At 35.1% G+C, this 19,121-nt stretch overlaps 1 protein-coding gene across 5 annotated transcripts in view; it reads left to right on the top strand.

The window, feature by feature from the left end:
- The window catches only part of RYR2 (ryanodine receptor 2), a 726,942-nt gene that overhangs the window by 641,254 nt on the left and 66,567 nt on the right, over nucleotides 1-19,121 (top strand). For 3 of the 5 annotated variants that reach the window (XM_038533815.1, XM_038533817.1, XM_038533814.1), the window contains 6 exons: nucleotides 693-746; nucleotides 1,988-2,011; nucleotides 13,166-13,265; nucleotides 14,848-14,927; nucleotides 17,938-18,014; nucleotides 18,809-18,882. In XM_038533815.1, the coding sequence (XP_038389743.1) occupies nucleotides 693-746; nucleotides 1,988-2,011; nucleotides 13,166-13,265; nucleotides 14,848-14,927; nucleotides 17,938-18,014; nucleotides 18,809-18,882 (409 nt within the window). The remainder of the gene's footprint in view (nucleotides 1-692; nucleotides 747-1,987; nucleotides 2,012-13,165; nucleotides 13,266-14,847; nucleotides 14,928-17,937; nucleotides 18,015-18,808; nucleotides 18,883-19,121) is intronic. The other 2 variants (XM_038533818.1, XM_038533816.1) reach the window with 1 other exon arrangement.

Raw genomic sequence — 19,121 nt, 5'->3', positions numbered from 1 at the left:
CACCACACCACTATTCTTCCTTAAATTTAGCAAGCAAAAATTTTACCTGGGGGAATTAGATAAGAATATAGGCATGGAGTGTGCCTTTATCATTTCTTGGAAAATAACTCAAAATAATGGATTAGTCAGTTTACTTATTTTTCCATAAAAGAATAATATTAGTAGCAGTTAGAATTTCATTTTCCCCCTTTGGGCCAATTACAATAAAAAATGAGCTTAAAGGATTACAAGATTCACTTTTAAACAGTGGACAGCTTTCTGTTTATTTTAATTCACAGTTATTGCAGGTATCTATATTTGTGCGTTGTAATGGCAGCATAAAATAAGAAAAAACAATGATCTTGTCTTTAAGGCTTACAGTTTGGTTTGAACATGGCAAATAAATGCATGATTAACAGGTACACATAGTATGGTAGGGATCTCATCAATATCTCCAGGCTATGCATAAAATTGGCAGTTTAGTACTTTGATTTTGTAAAAGCACAGTATAACTTTCTTTTAGGTCCTGGGTTCATTGATCATGCCATCTATGTTTACTGTATCTAATACATCTATTTAAACAATGTCAGTGATAACTTCATACAAATGATTCAGTATTCCATGCTACATTCTTTTGTACTTTCTGCCTCAATGTATTCTAATCCTGCTGGCCTTTTTTTTTTTTTTTTTTTTTAATGTTTTCCATGTCTTAGAGTTGTCATGATGAGGAAGATGATGATGGTGAAGAAGAAGTGAAGAGTTTTGAAGTAAGATGGATCTTTCTAGATTTGTCTTCAATTCTACTTTGGAACATTGTTTCATAGCTTATAACTGACATTTATGTTTCTTGCTTCATGGCTTATTGCAGCTTATTGTGTCAAGGAACTGCATGTCAGAAGCTGGATGGACAAATCTGAGTCCTAACATTTGCTGAAGTTAAGACCAAGGAACATAGAATAATGAAATAATCAAAACCCATATGTTCAGAATGAGTGTCCCTGAGAACTCTCAGAGATGAGATTGCTTCAAACTGTTCTCATCTCAGTGAATATCATGATCTGAAATTTCCAATAGACATATGAGGAAAATATTTATTGAAGAGCAACATGACATCCAGTTTTTAATTAAACCCTTGGTTTGTGATTTTCTTCTGAATGGAAGAAGTCTTAAAGATTTGGCCTCTTTTGACTTCAACCCAATTAGGTCACTCATTCCCTGTACATATGTAGATGGTGGCACACAATGCCATTTGCTTGCATGAGGTAGGAGTGCATATATTCCTAGGACTATGTTCTATTTTAAGATAATTTTCTCAGATGTTCTCAGCTTTTAACTATTCCAGAAAATTAGAAATACTGCTCAGTGTTAATTAGCTAGAAGGAAAGTAAATATTATTTGCCCCATTTGTTTAGACTTTACTTTTGCTTTCTATGAAGAAAAGAGTTGTTGCTAACTACCCCTTCTCTCCGTTTCTTTTTTTTCTCTTTTTTTTTTTTTAGAATTTTCAGAAAGAAATGAAGTGGAAAAATAGATTACATTATTATTATTATTATTATTTTGTATTACATATCTGGATTTTTGAGCTAGAAGTCTGGAAATATATTAGTAACCAGCAATCATTTCTTAATTACAGTGGTCCCACCAAAAGGTACAGGTTGATGGGTGGACGTAGAGTAGTGCCCCTTCCAGGAATAATTTGGTATGGCATCTCTGCAGCATTGAAGTCAATGTGTAGAAAGTACAGAAGCTAATCTGAGAACCATCCATGACTATTGCTGAGAAAAATGCCATAAGATTAATTTCCTGTATGACACTATAATCTTTTCTAATGTGTGTGTCCTATTCTTAAATCCATCTTTATTGATAAGAAATAGAAGTAAATTAGAATGAGCTCTGAGCAGCAAATAATACTGTTTTTTTCTGAAGTGCACACCATTTATGGTCTATCAGTTGTCTTCCGAGCAATTGTTTATTGCTATTTTGCTTCTTGTCCTCATCCTTCCTTAAGGTCACAGGATCCCAACGCAGCAAGGTAAAACTATATATATGTGTGTATTTGTCTGGGTCTGAGTTTCGGTTTCTTGTGACATTTACCTTTGTTAGACCCAACATCTTGGATTCTTTTGTAATAAAAGGTCTTGCGATCTCTCTACAAGTTGGTTGCTCCCATGCAATTGGTCTCTTTGGTACCCCTTCCGTGACATGGGTTTATTCTTCTTGGAGTGTAAATGACTCATAATTTGAAATTTTATCCTACATGTGAACTCTGAGCTCATGCTGTGCTAGGTAAAAAGGGCCAGCCCTACAGCTGTTTAACTTTTAGCTAGCGACCTTTCGGGATAACATTCTGGCCTCATCCCCCCTTGTTGCTTATTTAATATGAGTCTTGTTACTCAGAAAAAGACATGATAAATGGCATCGCTGGTGATATTGGAAAGAAGTCTGCTTTCCCGTTGTGCTAGGAATCTCTCCAGTTAATAATTCGAAAGGATGTTCCATGGTGTTAATGTTGATTTCAGCATTTCATCATAGGGACAAAATGGTGATTATTTACATCTCTTAGTATTTGAAATAGCCAAGCGCTTGGAACATTTACTGAGAAAAAACATTTTGATCTAGCATAACAAAAATTTTTCTTTGATATGAACCTTGTTAAGCTCACATTTTATTTTCATGAGACTAATTCATAGGAAAATTGATCAGAACATCCCAGGGAAAAAAATCCATTATGGCTTTAGTTTAAAAAAAATAAGCTGTTAAAATTAATTTAGAATGTCATGAAGAAATCTCTTTAGAAGAAACAAATGATAATATTTTAACTCACTGTTATATTTGGAGGAATATATCAGTATAATCCTTATAAATTTAAAAATTTGAATTCATATAGCTATCAGATATAGCTCTAGTTGGATGGCTATAATAGTTAATGGCATATAATAGACAAAACAGTAATATATTCTGAGCTTAAATAGTAGGAAATAATGAGTGTGATATTCACTTGGAATTTATGCTTTCATCACTACTTACCTCAAGTAGAATTCTTGTGGCTTGAAAACATGAAGGGACCTCCTAACAATAACCAAAGATTTGCTGTCCTAGCACCAAAATTCATGCCTCAAGAGGGATAAGGTAGGTAAGGAAGGTCAGGATCAGAATGTATTGCTGATTAAGAAAACCATCTCCCTCTGAAAGAGGAACGCAGTGTCCAGGGGATCTAAAAGCAAATCCAGTAAATAGGGTCAAGTTTGATGACATTAGAGAAGTTCCCAATTCAGAAAAGAAGTCTAGGAGTGGCTGGTGGAATCAGCTTTTAGAGTCTAGTATTTGGGTCAGACTGAAGACAAAATCAGGTGAGGATATGGAACCAGGCTACATGCCCTGGATTTAGGAAGATGGGCAAGACATTCACACAGTGATGAAGCCTGACAATTATTCACAGGAAAGAGACTATAAACCAGCAAGTATAACTGTCTCTCCATGAAACAGGATTTTAAAGTTGCTTATGGTTGCCCCTCACTCATAAGCATAACACCATAGACAAGATTTGGAAATTTTTACTTCTTAACCAGATATTTATAAATTTATAATTTATAGTCCCCATGTGATTTGGGACTATAAATTGCTATGTATGCCTAATTTGTATGGCATGCTACTTTTCACGAATTATGTCTTCTGTGGTTAAGCAATAGGAACTCTTATCAAGTTGAGAAACAGAGATGTACAGGTACTTACCTATGAAGATAGGTATCTTATCTGAGGTTGACTCTGTGGTACCAACAATACTACTGAAAATTTGACCAGACAACTGGATTAGTACTTTCTCCTTATAGATTTAGTAATCTACCAGATTTTTATATTGCAGTATCTGCTTGTTTCACACCATTTAGAGATAGTCTAATAGTGGAATTCTTCATCTCAGTTATAATAAATCTAAAAGGTTATCTGGCAGTTTCAGTAATTCTTAAATTATGTTAAGTAAATTTTGGAATAACAAAGTGTGGAATAATTGAATTTTATTCTCATAACTGTTAAAAGTTGCTGTACTTTCTACTGAAATTCTTTATCTGTAAGTATTCCATGAAAATATGGAGAAGAGGGGATCCCTGGGTGGCTCAGTGGTTTGGCGCCTGCCTTTGGCCCAGGGCGCGATCTTGGAGTCCGGGTATCAAGTCCCACGTGGGGCTCCCGGCATGGAGCCTGCTTCTCCCTCCTTCTGTGTCTCTGCCTCTCTCTCTCTCACTGTGTGTCTATCATAAATAAATAAATCTTAAAAAAAAAAAAAAGAAAAAGAAAATATGGAGAAGAAAGTAGGCATTTTTTAAAAAGGGCATTATAATTTATTTCCATGAGGAATAAAACAAAACTTAAGAAACATGAAATGCAGGGAGTGGTGGCTGAAATGCTGGGTATTTGCCAGATCTTTTCTTATTCCATTACATGTATATTTTACTGAGATGGTTCTGATAAAACTTGCGTGATTTAACTTGGTACTTAATTCCCTGCTTCACCAATAATTTATATAAATATTCTCTTCCTATATTTATTTACAAATCTTCTTGCTTAGTTAGTTAAGTATAATATATAACTCTTTTAGATTTGGGGCTACTTCAATACTAAAACTACAGAAAAGGAGGGTTAAATCTTATAAAGAGGCCAGGAGTAACCGAAAGGGAAGAAATATTTTAGCTATTACTCAAAATCTTCATTACTATAGTTGAATGCTTTGTTTAGCTTTGAATTTTTTATAAGCCAAGTGCAAATAAAAATAACAAATTAATAATGTTGCAAGTCAAATAATTTCATTTTTATAAGCATGGTGGGTTTTTCTCACCTAGATTCACAAAGAGCTTTGGTATCAGAATAATTATATTTTTAAACTATTACTTTGTAAAATATACAGAAATATTCTGCAGATGGTTGCTTCTTCTCTAATGCTATTCTCTAAAATCTGAATGTGTGGCATTAAATATGCTAATTCAATGAAAACATTTCTGTGGAATATTAAAGTACTATAGTATAGATTTATCACTTAATAAAAACCCAGATTAGTGATGGTGGAGCTTAAGTAAGCCAGAGGAATGAAGCATTGACTTGCCTTCTAGACCATCTTTCTCAAATATTAGGGAAGTTGCATCATCCTTTGGCAAATCACCAATTTCTAATTCACAGATAAATTCTCTGCTGACTCCCTGAGGTCCTCTTATTCTCTACTGTTGATTAAAGAAAATAGCTTGTGTCTTAAATACTAATTATGCCTGTGGCAACTGGTCATTCTATAATAAAAAGCTTAAGAGAATAACTTATATTCTTTCTCAGATGGGCCTTACACATAACTAAAATGACATCATACCTGCTAAAGTATTCAGATACCCAGTTCATATTCCAAAATATGCATTACCAAGTGTGGAAGAATCAACTGCAGCCCAAATGTCTTAAGGTCTAATGTTATATATCTCTGTCTACAGATAAAATCACCTCTGTCTGGCCTCTCCAGTGGCCTAACTTTGAATAGAATTTTACTCCTTGGCAATCCTGCAAGAATGAATTGGCTGTAAAACGTACCCTCTCCAACAGCTATATAATTCAATCTTTGAATGAGTTTGTTTAGTCTTGTTCATGGGAACAAAGCAATTTAAATTAGAAGGGCTTCCAGAATCTTACCAAAAATTTATATATATATATATATAAATTCAAAGATACAACTATGGATATAGAACATTCAAATAATGGTTCCTTTTATCAGGTAAAAATAGTTATTTTGTTTCTACTACAGAAGCACTGTGGTATCCAAAATGCAGATTAAAGTGTTGAGTTGCTTGTTGTACTATTGAATCATAGAGGGGAAGGAGAAGACATTTTGATGGCCACTGTTCTCATACCTCTTGCTGCAGTTGGCTAATTGCATTGTCATATACCAAAATTATTGATCTCAAATAATACCCTCATGTCTTAGCCCAGGTTCCTTAGAAAACAGAGCAAAGAGATTCTGTGCCACCACTTTATTGGGGTTGCGGGCTGATGTAATCCCAGGGAAGTAAGAGTGAGGGGGAAGAAGGAACAGATTATCTAAGGAAGGAGGGAGAGCAAATACAAGTTAGGACATTCTTAAGCTGCCCACGGCTATTCAACAGTCATGCCGTCTTTCCATGCACCTCCTGGGGAAGCCAAAGCCAGCCAGCCGAGTGTTCAGGCACTGCAATCCCTCTATATACATGGATTGGGGCCTCCTTAGTGGGTGGTAAGAATGGTAAGAGCTAGCTTTTATAACCATAGTAATGGCACAGGCCATTTCTAGGGCCTGCTCTATCTCAGAAGCAAGGCAAGTTGCCAAGTCTTGGAGAGAAGGGATATAGGGATGGGATGGAGTATTGGTCCTGGCATGAAGAAAAGTCCCAGAAAGCACAGTCCTCTATGTTTTGTATGGTAATGCATGCATATTGAGTGTGTGGACCTAAATAGCAAACGGTATAGAACATATATTTAAACATATATTTAAACAACATTTTTGATGCACACAATAGTTTGACAGCATGTGCTGTTATTTAAAAAAATAATCCCAGTTGAGGTTTATGCTTGACTGTGTTATATATACCAGATGGGATATAGCAGAATCACTCAAAGTATAGACATTTAAACAAACCACCTGCATTTGACAGCTCCACTACTTACCTGGGTGATTTTAAGCATCAATTTTCCTATCTATAAAATGGGGCTGATTATAGTATCTATTTCATGGTATTGTGGTGAGGATTAAATAAATAAATAATAATATTTAATAAATATTAAATCACATAACAAGCTCTTTAGGGATTTACTGTTATTATTACTTTTTTGTTATTCTTCTTATTATTTTTTTTGTTATTATTATTTTTAATCAACTTTACCTTCCTACTAAAATCAAGCCAGGGAAGGCTTTAGAAAAACTTTCACAGGATGGCTGGTGAACACAGAACTATACAGGACAGGAGACCTGGGATCTCACTCAGTGGCTGACCAGGTCACCTTGAATAGATCACATTTAAATTACTCAGCTTTTTCTTCTTTGAATTAAAAGCTTTGAACTAGATGTTCTCAGGGGTCATACTCATCTTTAAAAGTGTCTAATTTGCTCTTCAAGAGTAAGTTCTTTTCATTTTTCAGGACAATTTCATAATGTTTCTAAATGCATTAATATTGATAGAAGCATGCAAATTTTTGGTAATTTTTCTTCTAATCTTTTGTGTAGAAGTGAAAAAGAAAATAAACGTCATCTTTTTTTTTTAGAATAGGAATGTCACAATATTGTTTTACAGACAATAGCCTAGCTTCTGTACATGTGTATGTATCTCTGCTTTTTCCTAGGAAAATAGTTTGGTGTTTAAAGTATCACACAATTATATATGATCCAGTTAGATAAAGAAGGAAAAAGTGTTGAGGGATGAGAGGGGTTCAGGGACACAAAGAATGAGGTTAATCCAGAAACCGATGCCTTAAAACCTTGCTAATTCGCTAGTTTGTCAGCACTGCTAATTCCAAGCTTTCTAGGAGTGAGCATCAAATCACCTAGACTTCACAGTTTACTATATCAATAAAATAAACACAGTCTTCTTGTTGGGGAGAAACAAAAATTCTTGAGGATCTCTGTGAAGGGGACAATATGTGATATGATTTACAGCAATTCAGTATAAGTAATAATTTGAGAATTTATACAATAAAGTCCAGATGTCCAAGTGACATCTGAAAATGGCTGAGCATAGGATAAGTACCAAGAGTCTGGAAGAATGAAAGGACAATGTATCCTTAAGACAGTCCCCAGAGGGCAGCCCTGGTGGCACAGTGGTTTAGCACCACCTGCAGCCCGGGGTGTGATCCTGGAGACCCAGGATCGAGTCCCACATCGGGCTCCCTGCATGGAGCCTGCTTCTCCCTCTGCCTGTGTCTCTGCCTCTCTCTCGCTCTCTCTGAATGAAGAAATAAATAAATCTTTAAAAAAAAAAAAAAAAGACAGTCCCCAGAAAAATCCGTCTCTTAGCTGAAGAGGAAATATTTGGCAGGGAATTCGAGACTGTGTTGAGTACTTATAGAGTGCATGCAGCTGTTTCTAAAGGGTTGGCCTAGGGTAGGATCAGTAACCATTTGTGAAAACTTAGAATTATAAACACTAAAACAACCAGAAGAAGTGAGAAAACTCAAAATCCAAATGATAACTTGTCATGATCTACTCTTTAATAAAATTTATTCTAACTTCTCTTTTTCCTCAAATTATTCCAACACTTGGGCACCTTCATGATCCAGCCGTACCCTCATATTATCAGAGGTCATCAGTCACCCTACTGTGATTTTCCTTTTTGTATTCAAGGCAGTATTCAGTACTTTTAAGGTTTAAACAAACAAATAGGTAAATGAAGCCTGTTGTGAACCAATTTTGTGCTGGGGACAAACCACATTCCCTCTAATGATAACTCAGTGTAACTTTGCTAATCTGATACCTTCTGATTTTATAGTTGCTCATTTCCCCCTCTATTTTATAGTTTGGGAACTTTTTGTGATGTAGTATAAATTTTGTCAACAGGATCCTGAGGTAGAGAATTATTTCAATGCAGCTAGGTTTTACTATTTTAGCATGTACCCCAATTCGTTCAAAATATCCTGAATCAAAGGGGAACAATATTTCAACAAGTGTGAAAGTATAAACGATGAAATAAGCCATAAGCACATGACACAACACATCTAAACTTCAGAGCCTTCAACACATTAACTGAGATACATTTTTCTGCTTTAGTGTTTTTGTCCTCTCTGATCATCTATTAGTGAAACTTTGGCATTTAAACAAAGTTTGCTTTGGGTAAAAATGTATTTTTTTTTCTTTTTTTTTTCTTTTTTCTTTTTCTTTCTTTCTTTCTTTTCTTTTTTTTTTTTTTTTTTGCATTAAAGAGAGAACATTAGAACTATCCCCATCCTATTGAAAAATATAATTCTGGAAGATTTTTGTACTATTCAGAATTCAGCAACAAAGACAATGGGTGATAGAGGTACAGACAATAAAGTAAATGAGCTAAAAACAACAATTTGAGAATTATTATTTGCATGTGTAAAATTCTCGACCTCTTAGACCCTGTACCGAAAACAAACCAGATGTTTCACATTTCACTAGTGTTGTAGTTCATCAGTTGGAAAGATAACATCTGTCATTTCAGGTTAATTTTATGTATTACTTGATATCACATGATTTAGTTCTGTTATTCATTCATCACATATTCTTGAACACCTATTACATGCAGGGAACTTTATTGGATCTATGGTATATGTATACTTCTATTGTGGTTAAAACAAGCAAACAAAACCTCTGAGGCCCCTGTCGTAATGGAGACTTACTTATAGGAAACCCCATATGCATTCATTTAATTTTTTAAAAGCTAAACTTAAAATTCATAAATTTGAGAGACCATCCCCTTTTAAACAAAGTTATAATCTTAAGTGGTCTCCCAGCATTGCTAGTCAATTTTTTATGAATGTGGCCAACCTACAATTTCAGAAACTAGAATGCCAAACAAAATTAGTTGAAATGGACAATGTGACTGACTATTAGCGTATATTTCTGATTTCCCTTAGTCCGAACTGGCCAGTTTGTGTGTTATAAACCACATTATTAGCACCATTTCACTGCTATCCGCTTTTGTCCTCAGTTATCCAATCAAATGTCCTATATTTCCATCTTTTTATCCTTATAATGTTGAGATTCAACATCCCCTTCTAGGTTATGTCTACATTTAAGATGCTAAATAAGAGGAATATTTAAGATTGACTTATTGCAAAATTATGGGAAATATTTTTAAAAAAGAGTTCAGCTGCTGGAAATTTCTATTCACTTAAAGAAAGCTAGCTTCCACATGCAGGTGAAGAGGAAAACATTATGAAAACTTTTTCAGCAGTCGCCAAAGGCTTGCAAATGCAAAGAAAAAAAGCCAAGCTCATGTGGCATTGGACACAGACTTGAGCTGTGGTTGCATGTGCTTCCCCAAATGCCCACATAACTGAGGAGGGTCCATCAGAAACCATGTGTACGAGTTTTGCTGTCAAAAGCCTGTGCTGGCTTAAAATATCATTCATCTCCATTGTAGGGATAAGCTATCTTCTCCACTGAAAAGTGAGGGACAGTTGTATTTTTTTATTTCAATATTTTTTCTCATATAAGACAAATTGCTGAAGAGCAGATTGCTGAATTGATTTTTTTTCCTTCAGGCCTTTCTACTTTTCCCCCATTAGATGCTAAGAGTGAGGCACTCCAGAGGAAAAAAAAAAAAAAAAAGAATATTAGCAATTTTATTACCAAGTTCAGTTATACTAAGAGCAGTCATGATGTTTAATGCTTCCCATTCAATGCCTTCAGTTTGATCATGGGGTCTGATTTACTACTGCCATCGACCTTGAGAAGACTCATAACAATCTTATTAGGAAAACAGCTGATAATTTCTGGTTACTCCTGGCAATCAGAACTTTTTGCTTATAAGGAAATTGCAATTGGGGAGTTCCTCCGCCTACCCCAACTTTCTTTTGTAACCTTAGAATGATTTAAAGACTGGACTTCAAGTAGAAGGTATAATGTTTATTTAAGACCCTTCGGGAATTTAGGCAGAATTTGGGATGGGAAAAAGATGTTTTAAAAAGGAACTTTGAAGGTGCTATTTCCCCGAGTAAAATACTTTAAAAATATCTTATCTTCAATTTTCTTAGAAAAGCTAATCTGCAGTAAATTTGAAATAAAAGAATTTTCTTTCTTTCCACCTAATCCATTATTTTATTGTCTGAAAACTTTCTGGTTTAGCTTTCAAAGGTTTTATTTTATTATGCTGTGATAAAATCCGTAATGGTGAGATTGAATTACATGCCCAGAAGCACTTCTCAAAGGACAGAGTAACTGGAAAGAAATAATATTAAATATCTTCTGAAGAGAAAACTTCCAACTCGGTCTGACAAAGAAAAAATTCAAGCGAGAGGTCAACCTGATTCCTCTTTGTGAAGTGTGGGCTTTCTGCTTCTAGATCAGTGTACCTTTTTTAGCTCAGGGTTTTTCAGATGAATCTCATCATCTCCCCTGAAGTATTTAATAATATTGAAATTTAGATACTGCTGAGAAAAATGAGGGTGATCTTTGCCTACGCAGTTTATTTTTTAAATAAGACAATTTGATATCCTATCTCTTGATCCTCCCGACATTCATCCAGCAGGTGTGTTAATGAAAAGGATGGTAGGATCTAGAATGTACTTGTGCAAGTTCTTCTGGCAGACCTTTGAGCTGGTCCACCTACTTTTGGAACACAAACGGCAAAGGGTTTTGTGGGGTTTTTTTTCCCTCAAGAATATATGGCATGCTGCCATTTTTCATCTTCTTTGGGTTTCCTGATAACTACCTTCATATGTTCCATTGGGTCAACAGAAGAATCAGTCTTTCTAACTCTCTTGCCTCTATCATTGACGAAAATGATAGGGCAGTTCCTTAGCCAGTAAGTTCTTCTTGCTGTCTTACTGAAAGCATCTTCCACAAAAGGGACTGGTAACACATGGAAGAGGAAGTTTATAGTTCATATATAGCTCTGACAATGGGAAGAAAGTGAAAGATTGTTGGGTCTAAAAGGAGGGATCAAATGTTGCTGACCAATTTTAAACAACACGTGAAGAGCAGATGAAAGGGTCTTCTTTCAGTTTTTCTGAAACTGTGTTGTAATGACAATATGGTTTTGTGTGTCTGTGTGGTTTTGTTTTTGTTTTGTTCTTGACTTTGCAGGAAGAGGTTTAAACATGAAGGCAAACCTTTTAGATGTTAGCATGGCTACATATAAAGCAAAGCTGCCTTTTTTTTTTTTTTTCTTTTCTCTGCTTCCATTTAGACCTATCACATAATTTAAGAAAAAAATTAAACTATAACCACAGGAGCTCTAACTATAGTGTGAAAAAAAAAACCCTGATCAATTTTGTTTTCGCAGCACGATATTATCAAAGATTTAAGAAACAAATTTGCCAGCCTCGGCGAGAACTCTCTGGTAACAGCATAAATGTCTGTGTTGGTTGCTTTTGATTTGAAGGTTTCTTTTTTTTTCATTTGTTTGAGCCCATTTCTTTTCCCCCCTCCTTTTAGTTTACTTTCTTTTTCATATTCTGTAACTAGCAAGCCTTCATTTTTTAAACCTCTTCCATCTTCCTGTGTCTATTTTCTGTACTTTGGATGGAAAGTTTATGGCAGCAAAGCTGTCACTCTGGCTACTTCTGCTGCAGCTCTTCCTGCTCTTAGGTCATATATGTTTTGGCCGTTGTGTTTATGGACATGATACTAATTGACTGTTTCATGTCCCATTGACTAAGCTTCTCTACCACGCCATTTGATGGACTCGCTGTCCTAGGGCTCTATGCAACTTTCATTTTGCAACTTATACTGCTTGGTTTCGTCTCAATTCTCCAGCGAACTGGATAGCTCAAGTGAATGATCCTACCAGTCTTGAACTTGCTGTGCCTTTATATTTTATTTTTATTTTCTTCTTTATGTTTTCAGTGGTAGCTTAAGTGGAAAAGAACAAACCCCAGCCATTGCTCTAGCAGCGCCATGCAGTATCGTTTGTTACCACCAGAGAATACAAAATATAAAGGCACATTGCTTCTTTTATTCTTGCGGGGGTGACTGGGGAGATCTGTATCATAAGTCCTTAGTTGAAGCCTACCTTTTTTTGTTCATATCAGCTTTCAATTTTGCTTAAACTCCAACACGTCTCAGTTGATGTTTTCCTGTCATTTAGTGATACCTTGCAACTCGAGCCATTTGCTGAGCAGTATCAAGTTATGGCCATGGCATGGGAGATGATTGAAAACGTAACAAACTTATGCACAAATATATAATTCAGAAAGTGCACGTTTCAGTGATGAAGTATAGCACTTCAAAACTGTGATACAGGCTTTGGACGAATCAACCAATTAAAATTGAGAAAATCCATCCTGATAAGCCAGTACCAAAAGTATATCAAGAAAAATATAAAGGGGAAAAAAACCTCAAGAGTTGAATATTGTTAATATCCATTGAATAACATTGCTGGTGTTGAAATGGTCCATAATGTTGTCATAGAGCCCATACATGAAGAGATGACTAAAAAATATGGTTTATAGAAAGCTGCTATGCGTAATGACAGCCACAACATAAACGGTTGGGATTTATGTTCAGGAAAAAGAAATGGAAAAGCAAAAGCTTCTATACCAACAAGCCAGGCTTCATGACCGAGGGGCTGCGGAGATGGTGCTGCAGACCATCAGTGCCAGCAAAGGTGAGGCTCGCTGACTCTCCTCAGGCTTCTTGATTCTGCAGGAGCACTCTTATTGATATTCTACTGATTCAGTTAGTCCCTAGGTCTTTTGTTCATCATTAGGTCAGGTAACTTCACAAATGCAGGCTCTCATTAACCCAGAACAACACTGATTTTTTTTTTTCAGAGTCTTATTCAAAGATTTATTTCTGTGCACTACGTTTTGGAAATTATATTGTGATACAAGCCTAACAAACTGATCATATAAATCAGGGATGGGCAAACATTTTCTGTTGAGAGACCAGATTGTACATATTTTTGGCTGTGCTAGCCACGGATCTCTGTCACAACCTTTCAACTCTGCTGTAACAGCACGGAAGCAGCTAGAGACTGCATGTAAACAAACTGGCTGAGTTCCAATAAAACTTTATTTCCAAAACGTGTGACAAACTGGACTTGACCCTTCAGTCCATAGTTTGCAGACCCCTGATATAAAAGTTCAGACGTTTTAAATGAGTCCTTCCTACAATTAAAATACTATTGTATTTTTCAGTGCCATGCAAATTATTTTCTTACATTAGTAATATCTTTGTGAAAACATTTTTACTATAATTTGTAATGGAATGGAGAAATAATGGTTATACATTCTGTTAAGCACCCCTCTCCCAGATTTCCAAGATATTTCTATCTCTATCGTTATTTCTATTTCTTTTTTCCCCTATATTCTATTTCTAAGATAAATAGAGGTAAATAATGTAAAAATAAAATATACTCAATGATAGACAACTGGTTAGATTTAAAATTTTGTCATTCCTGGGAAGCCTGGCTGGCTCAGTCAGAAAAGCATACAATTCTTGATCTCAGGTTTATGAGTTTGAGCCTCATGTTGGGTGTAGAGAGTACTAAAAAAAGTAAATAAGTAAACTTAAAATTTTGTAATTTTTTTTGAATGACTTAAAACTGTGACCAGTCATTTTAATAAAGCAATACTATAAACATAGTAAGATAAGAGTGCTGAAATGAAAATGATTAAAGTGGTTCAAACATAATATTAAGGGGAGAGGGAGAGAAATTTTCCATAAAATTTTGGGTAGCTCTTAATCATTTTAAGTATTATTTTAATACACATGATTAGTTTTGAATCTTAATAGTTTTAGGTGTCAGTATTTAAAAATCAGTTGTTGTTTTTTTAAGACTTTATTTATGCATGCAAGCAGGGGGGAAGGGCAGGAGAGGTAGAGAGAGAATCTCAAGCAGACTCTGAGCATGAAGCCCAATCTCATAACCCTCACACCTGAGCCAAAATCAAGAGTTGGATGCTTAACCAACTGTGCCATCCAGGTGACCCTCTGTTTGTTTGTTTGTTTTTTTAATGTCCTCATATAGTTTCAACTCCTGGATATATCACACAGAATTTAGTAAAAACATTGATGGCAAAATATACATTATTCTTTAGTATTTTTTGGTACATAAGTCAGTCCATCTTCCATCATTACACAGATTTTTAGGGGAGTGATAATTTTAAAAGCATACATTTTGAGATAGAAATGGTTAATGTAGTGGGTGAAGTGACATAAGGAATTCTGTTTTTTATATTTTTCAGGTGATACTGGACCAATGGTAGCTGCGACTTTGAAACTTGGCATTGCTATCTTAAATGGCGGGAACTCTACAGTACAGCAGGTAACGTCTTTAAGCCACCCACATAATATACTCTTCCACCAGATGGACCATATCATCATCCTATTGAACTGTTTTAGTCAGCCTAGAGGAACTATTAGTTGTAAAATTTTTCATTTTCTGTGTAAAAAAAGGCCTTTTTTTATGGCCATCTTGTCCCAAGACTTAAACATCTAGGTAGCACCCTGCCATGTGCAGCACTAACTCTCTTGAGAAGTCTGAAGTCTTATCCGATGATGTCATCATGTGCAATCTGCATTTCATGTGAATAAGTCAGCATAAAATGGTTTGTTTTAATAGTGGGAAAAAGTAAATATTCTTACCTTAGGAGCCTAGTTTGGCAACATGTTTTATAGTATTATACCTCTTATAAATTGATTCTCAAGATTTTGTTGTATATTTGGTGAGAAGCCTAACTCCTGGGTTAACACAATGCATGTTTAGAATTTTTTTAGTTGTAATTCTAGTCTCCTAAGACATGAGAAAATCTCTTCTCAACCAAGTTCTATAACTATGTTTAGTTAGACATGATCTGGGCTGACTTTAACAATGTCAACCAGTTCTGACAAAGGATACAATCTCTATTATCCAACTGAAGGCCAAGGTCTGTGAGCTTGTTAGAATACAAGTGTTTGAGTGACTTTAAAAAAAAAAAAAACTGTCAGAAACAGACTGTCATAGGTTCTATAACGCACATCCCTGGGGTCACTACTCACATAGCCAGCAGTGTGGCCCTGAGCGCAAATATACTTCTTACACTAAATGAAAAACAGCAAAACAAAACATAATTTAAGTAGCAGATTGTATTATTCTAAAACTATCATCTATCTCATATTTTTCTATATTGGCTTGTATAAGAGAAAGAATAGTTTATGAACGTGGAACCAATAACCATTGTTTATTGGGTAAGTTCTAACAAGGTAGGGAAACGACTACCCAATGGAAGAAAAGGAAGGCTGATGAAAACCTTCGAGTATCTGACTTCATGTTGCTCTGAACTCCAGAATCACAACAGTGAGACAAAGCCCTGAATATGTTCCTGAAAGACCTTTGATTCTAAGAAAAGCAGAGAAAATTTGAAGGTTGCCTTTGGGTTGGTGAAGTTTTAAACTAGGTTAAGTTAGCAACCCAGAATAGCTGAAAAATTCATCTTTACATTTTTCTCAAATTACATGCTGCTTTTTCTGCAAAGTAATTCTTACATTTTTGGACTGGAGGTGTACATAGGCCTAATCTAAGCCCAGTGCCTAACTTTTTAATACCTCTGACAGGTTAGTGAAGCATCTAGACTCCTCTCTGTGTCCTGTTTTTAAATTATATAGTGAAATCTCACAGGTTTATAAAAGAAACTACATGTAGTGAAATGTGGTTATTAAAATATTATAAACAGATTTTAGATAAAGTAATGTGTTCTTTTATGAACTCATTAAATAAAAGATCCAGTTATTGGTCTAATTATTGAGAAGAAATGAGTAGTCTAAATATTTTTAAATAGCTTCAACAATGACTATGATGTGATATGAAGATCTCTGGAATTTCTATTGATGATGGTATCAGAGTAACTGCTAATCCTGTCTGTGTTTGTTGCTTACATTAATAGTTGAAAGGAATTCTAGGTTTCCATTAGAACTTAGTGAAAATAATGATGTCCCTTTTTCTCCATCCAGTTTACAAATGTCCGTTTTTGGTTTCCATGGTAAATGACTACATGACTTAAAAAAAAAAACTGAAGAAAACCTATCTATTCTCTATAATATTTAGCAAAAAATAACTTCCCTTTATGTTTTACTTCAAAAGTCTTTAATTATATAGCAGGTGGATTCAAAAATCCTTGGAGCTGAAGGGAGCCATGAGAGATCATGTAATAGATGTACTTTTTGTCTATAATGTCTCTCCTTTTTTTCTGGAAACCTTAAGATACTATTCTACCACCTTCCTTTAGCCCTGAGGCATATTCCTTGTATTTTAAAAGTGTAGTGATTAATACATGCTTCATGTTTTATTAGACCAGTAACTTATCACACTCACCCCCAAAATGGCCAGGTGTTTGTGTGTATCTCTGTGTGTACATATTTGTGTGTATGTGTATATGCATATGTAGATATGTATGTATATCATGTGTGTGCACACACATAGCCTTTACATATTTAGCACCTTATATTACCTTTCACTCAAGTTTCTGAAAATCTAATATTGACTGTTTAGCTCAGCCCTGTGTAGACAGCCCTGATGATAGGACTTATTTACCTCTATTCAAGATTGGAAAAAGAACAGTATCTTTATTATCTTAAAACCTTTGATGTACCTTCTATCATTTTATCATCTTGTATGTATTTCTTGTTTGAAATTTCCAACACATTTCATCCACATTCAAAGTAGAGATTCCATTGCACTATATAATAATAAGCTAAGAAAGTGGAGCCATGCATGGCTTTAGCATTTTATACATCTGTATTTAATCAAAATTTTGACCACCGAACCTGGACATCATTCTGAAAACAGAGAAGAAAAATTTGATAATCAAATGATTCCTATCATTCCTTGAGTTTAAAGACCATGACAATGGAAACTAAATGTCTGTCTTATACCATTGGCATATGGTAGTCAACACCACCTGCATTTAAGGAACTCACATTTGTGTGGAAATCTGTGACTAGCATCTGGGTGGACCTTTTCCCCAGTAACACTGAACTAAATATATGAATCTTCAAATACTTAAAGAGTGACAAGAAGAACGTTAGGAGTATTATTTCCCCCTGGGTATTTATGTAAAGCAACTCCCTTGTTCCAAGCTATGTTTATATATTACTGACATGGAAATGGTGTAGTGGTTTGGTCCATTGGTCCAAACCATCTTGCTTGGACATGCTTGTCACTGTCTCATGGTCATATTTGTATGCTCTGAGGTTTTAAAATCTTTATTCCAACATAGAAAGCATGCTTTTGTTGTTTCCTATTTAACAAAAAATGAGATTTGTATTCAGTGGCCATGTGATTTGTGTATTTACTATAGAAAATGCTTGACTACCTCAAGGAGAAAAAGGATGTGGGCTTCTTTCAGAGCCTTGCTGGCCTGATGCAGTCATGTAGGTAAGCACACACTTTCCTTGTTTTGGTTCTACTCAGTGGTTACATCTTTCAAAGTTTTTGTTTTATATTACTAACTAATTATACATAGAATATTTTTGAATGATTAAGTATGTAGTAAAGTGTGACAGTAGAGGATGTCTTATTTTCTATCTTGTTGTTAGCTGTTAGCAATGTCTTAATTATGTACTACTCAATGCTAATAATGTCTTATAATAGACTTTCCTGCGATTAAATAGAGACCTTAGGGGAATTAGTATGTATTCTGCATACTTGAAAATGAGCAGTGTATGAATTTTACAAGAGAAAAAGGAAAATTCTGATGAGTTTTATTTGGGAGCCTGTAGACCATTTCACTTTTCCCTAAATAAATGAGCTTTCGCCAACTAATTTATGATAATCATTTTCTATTTTTTACAGTATTTAAAATCATTCAGACAGCATTTGACAAAGGATTCTGACAGATACTTAATGTAATAAGCTCTTCCAGCTGGAAAAACATGATTATTATAATTATATTTCAGTGTAATCTGCTAACTTTGTAACATACTCCCAAAGTTGAAGCCTATTAATGTCTTATGTTTGCCTTTCACATGGATCATTTCAGTGCAGACCTTAGGGCAAGAGTGGACTGCTACTAGGAAATTATAGTTGGTAGATGTTGAATTGGGGCATATCTTCAGTGTATGTTAATATTTGGTTCACATTTCACAATATACAATTTGTAGACATTTTCTCTCCTGACGGAAGAAGATTTTCTATTAGTCCTCTAAGTGTTTTTCTCCCTGTTATCATAGTGTCCTCGACCTAAATGCATTTGAGCGACAAAACAAAGCTGAAGGACTTGGAATGGTGACCGAGGAAGGATCAGGTATTGATCACTTAAATTAAAAGGATCAACTGCACCACCACCTCCACCTTTCCTAAAATGAGTCAGTTACCAATTACCTTTCTCAATACAGAGAGATACAAGGTTATTTTTAAATGGCCCAAAATGCTTATGTGATTCATTTTAAAAGTTCATAATTGCACACTAACTCAGGTCACACCCGAAACTCAACCTTCCCTATTTGGCCATGAACTCCTTTTTGTTCCAGACCTACCATAAGT

This window comes from Canis lupus, chromosome 4 (genome assembly GCF_011100685.1).
Source record: "Canis lupus familiaris isolate Mischka breed German Shepherd chromosome 4, alternate assembly UU_Cfam_GSD_1.0, whole genome shotgun sequence".
Classification (NCBI taxonomy): Eukaryota; Metazoa; Chordata; class Mammalia; order Carnivora; family Canidae; genus Canis; species Canis lupus.
The sequence above is the reverse complement of the archived record's forward strand: the minus strand, read 5'-3'. Positions and strand labels throughout refer to the sequence as shown.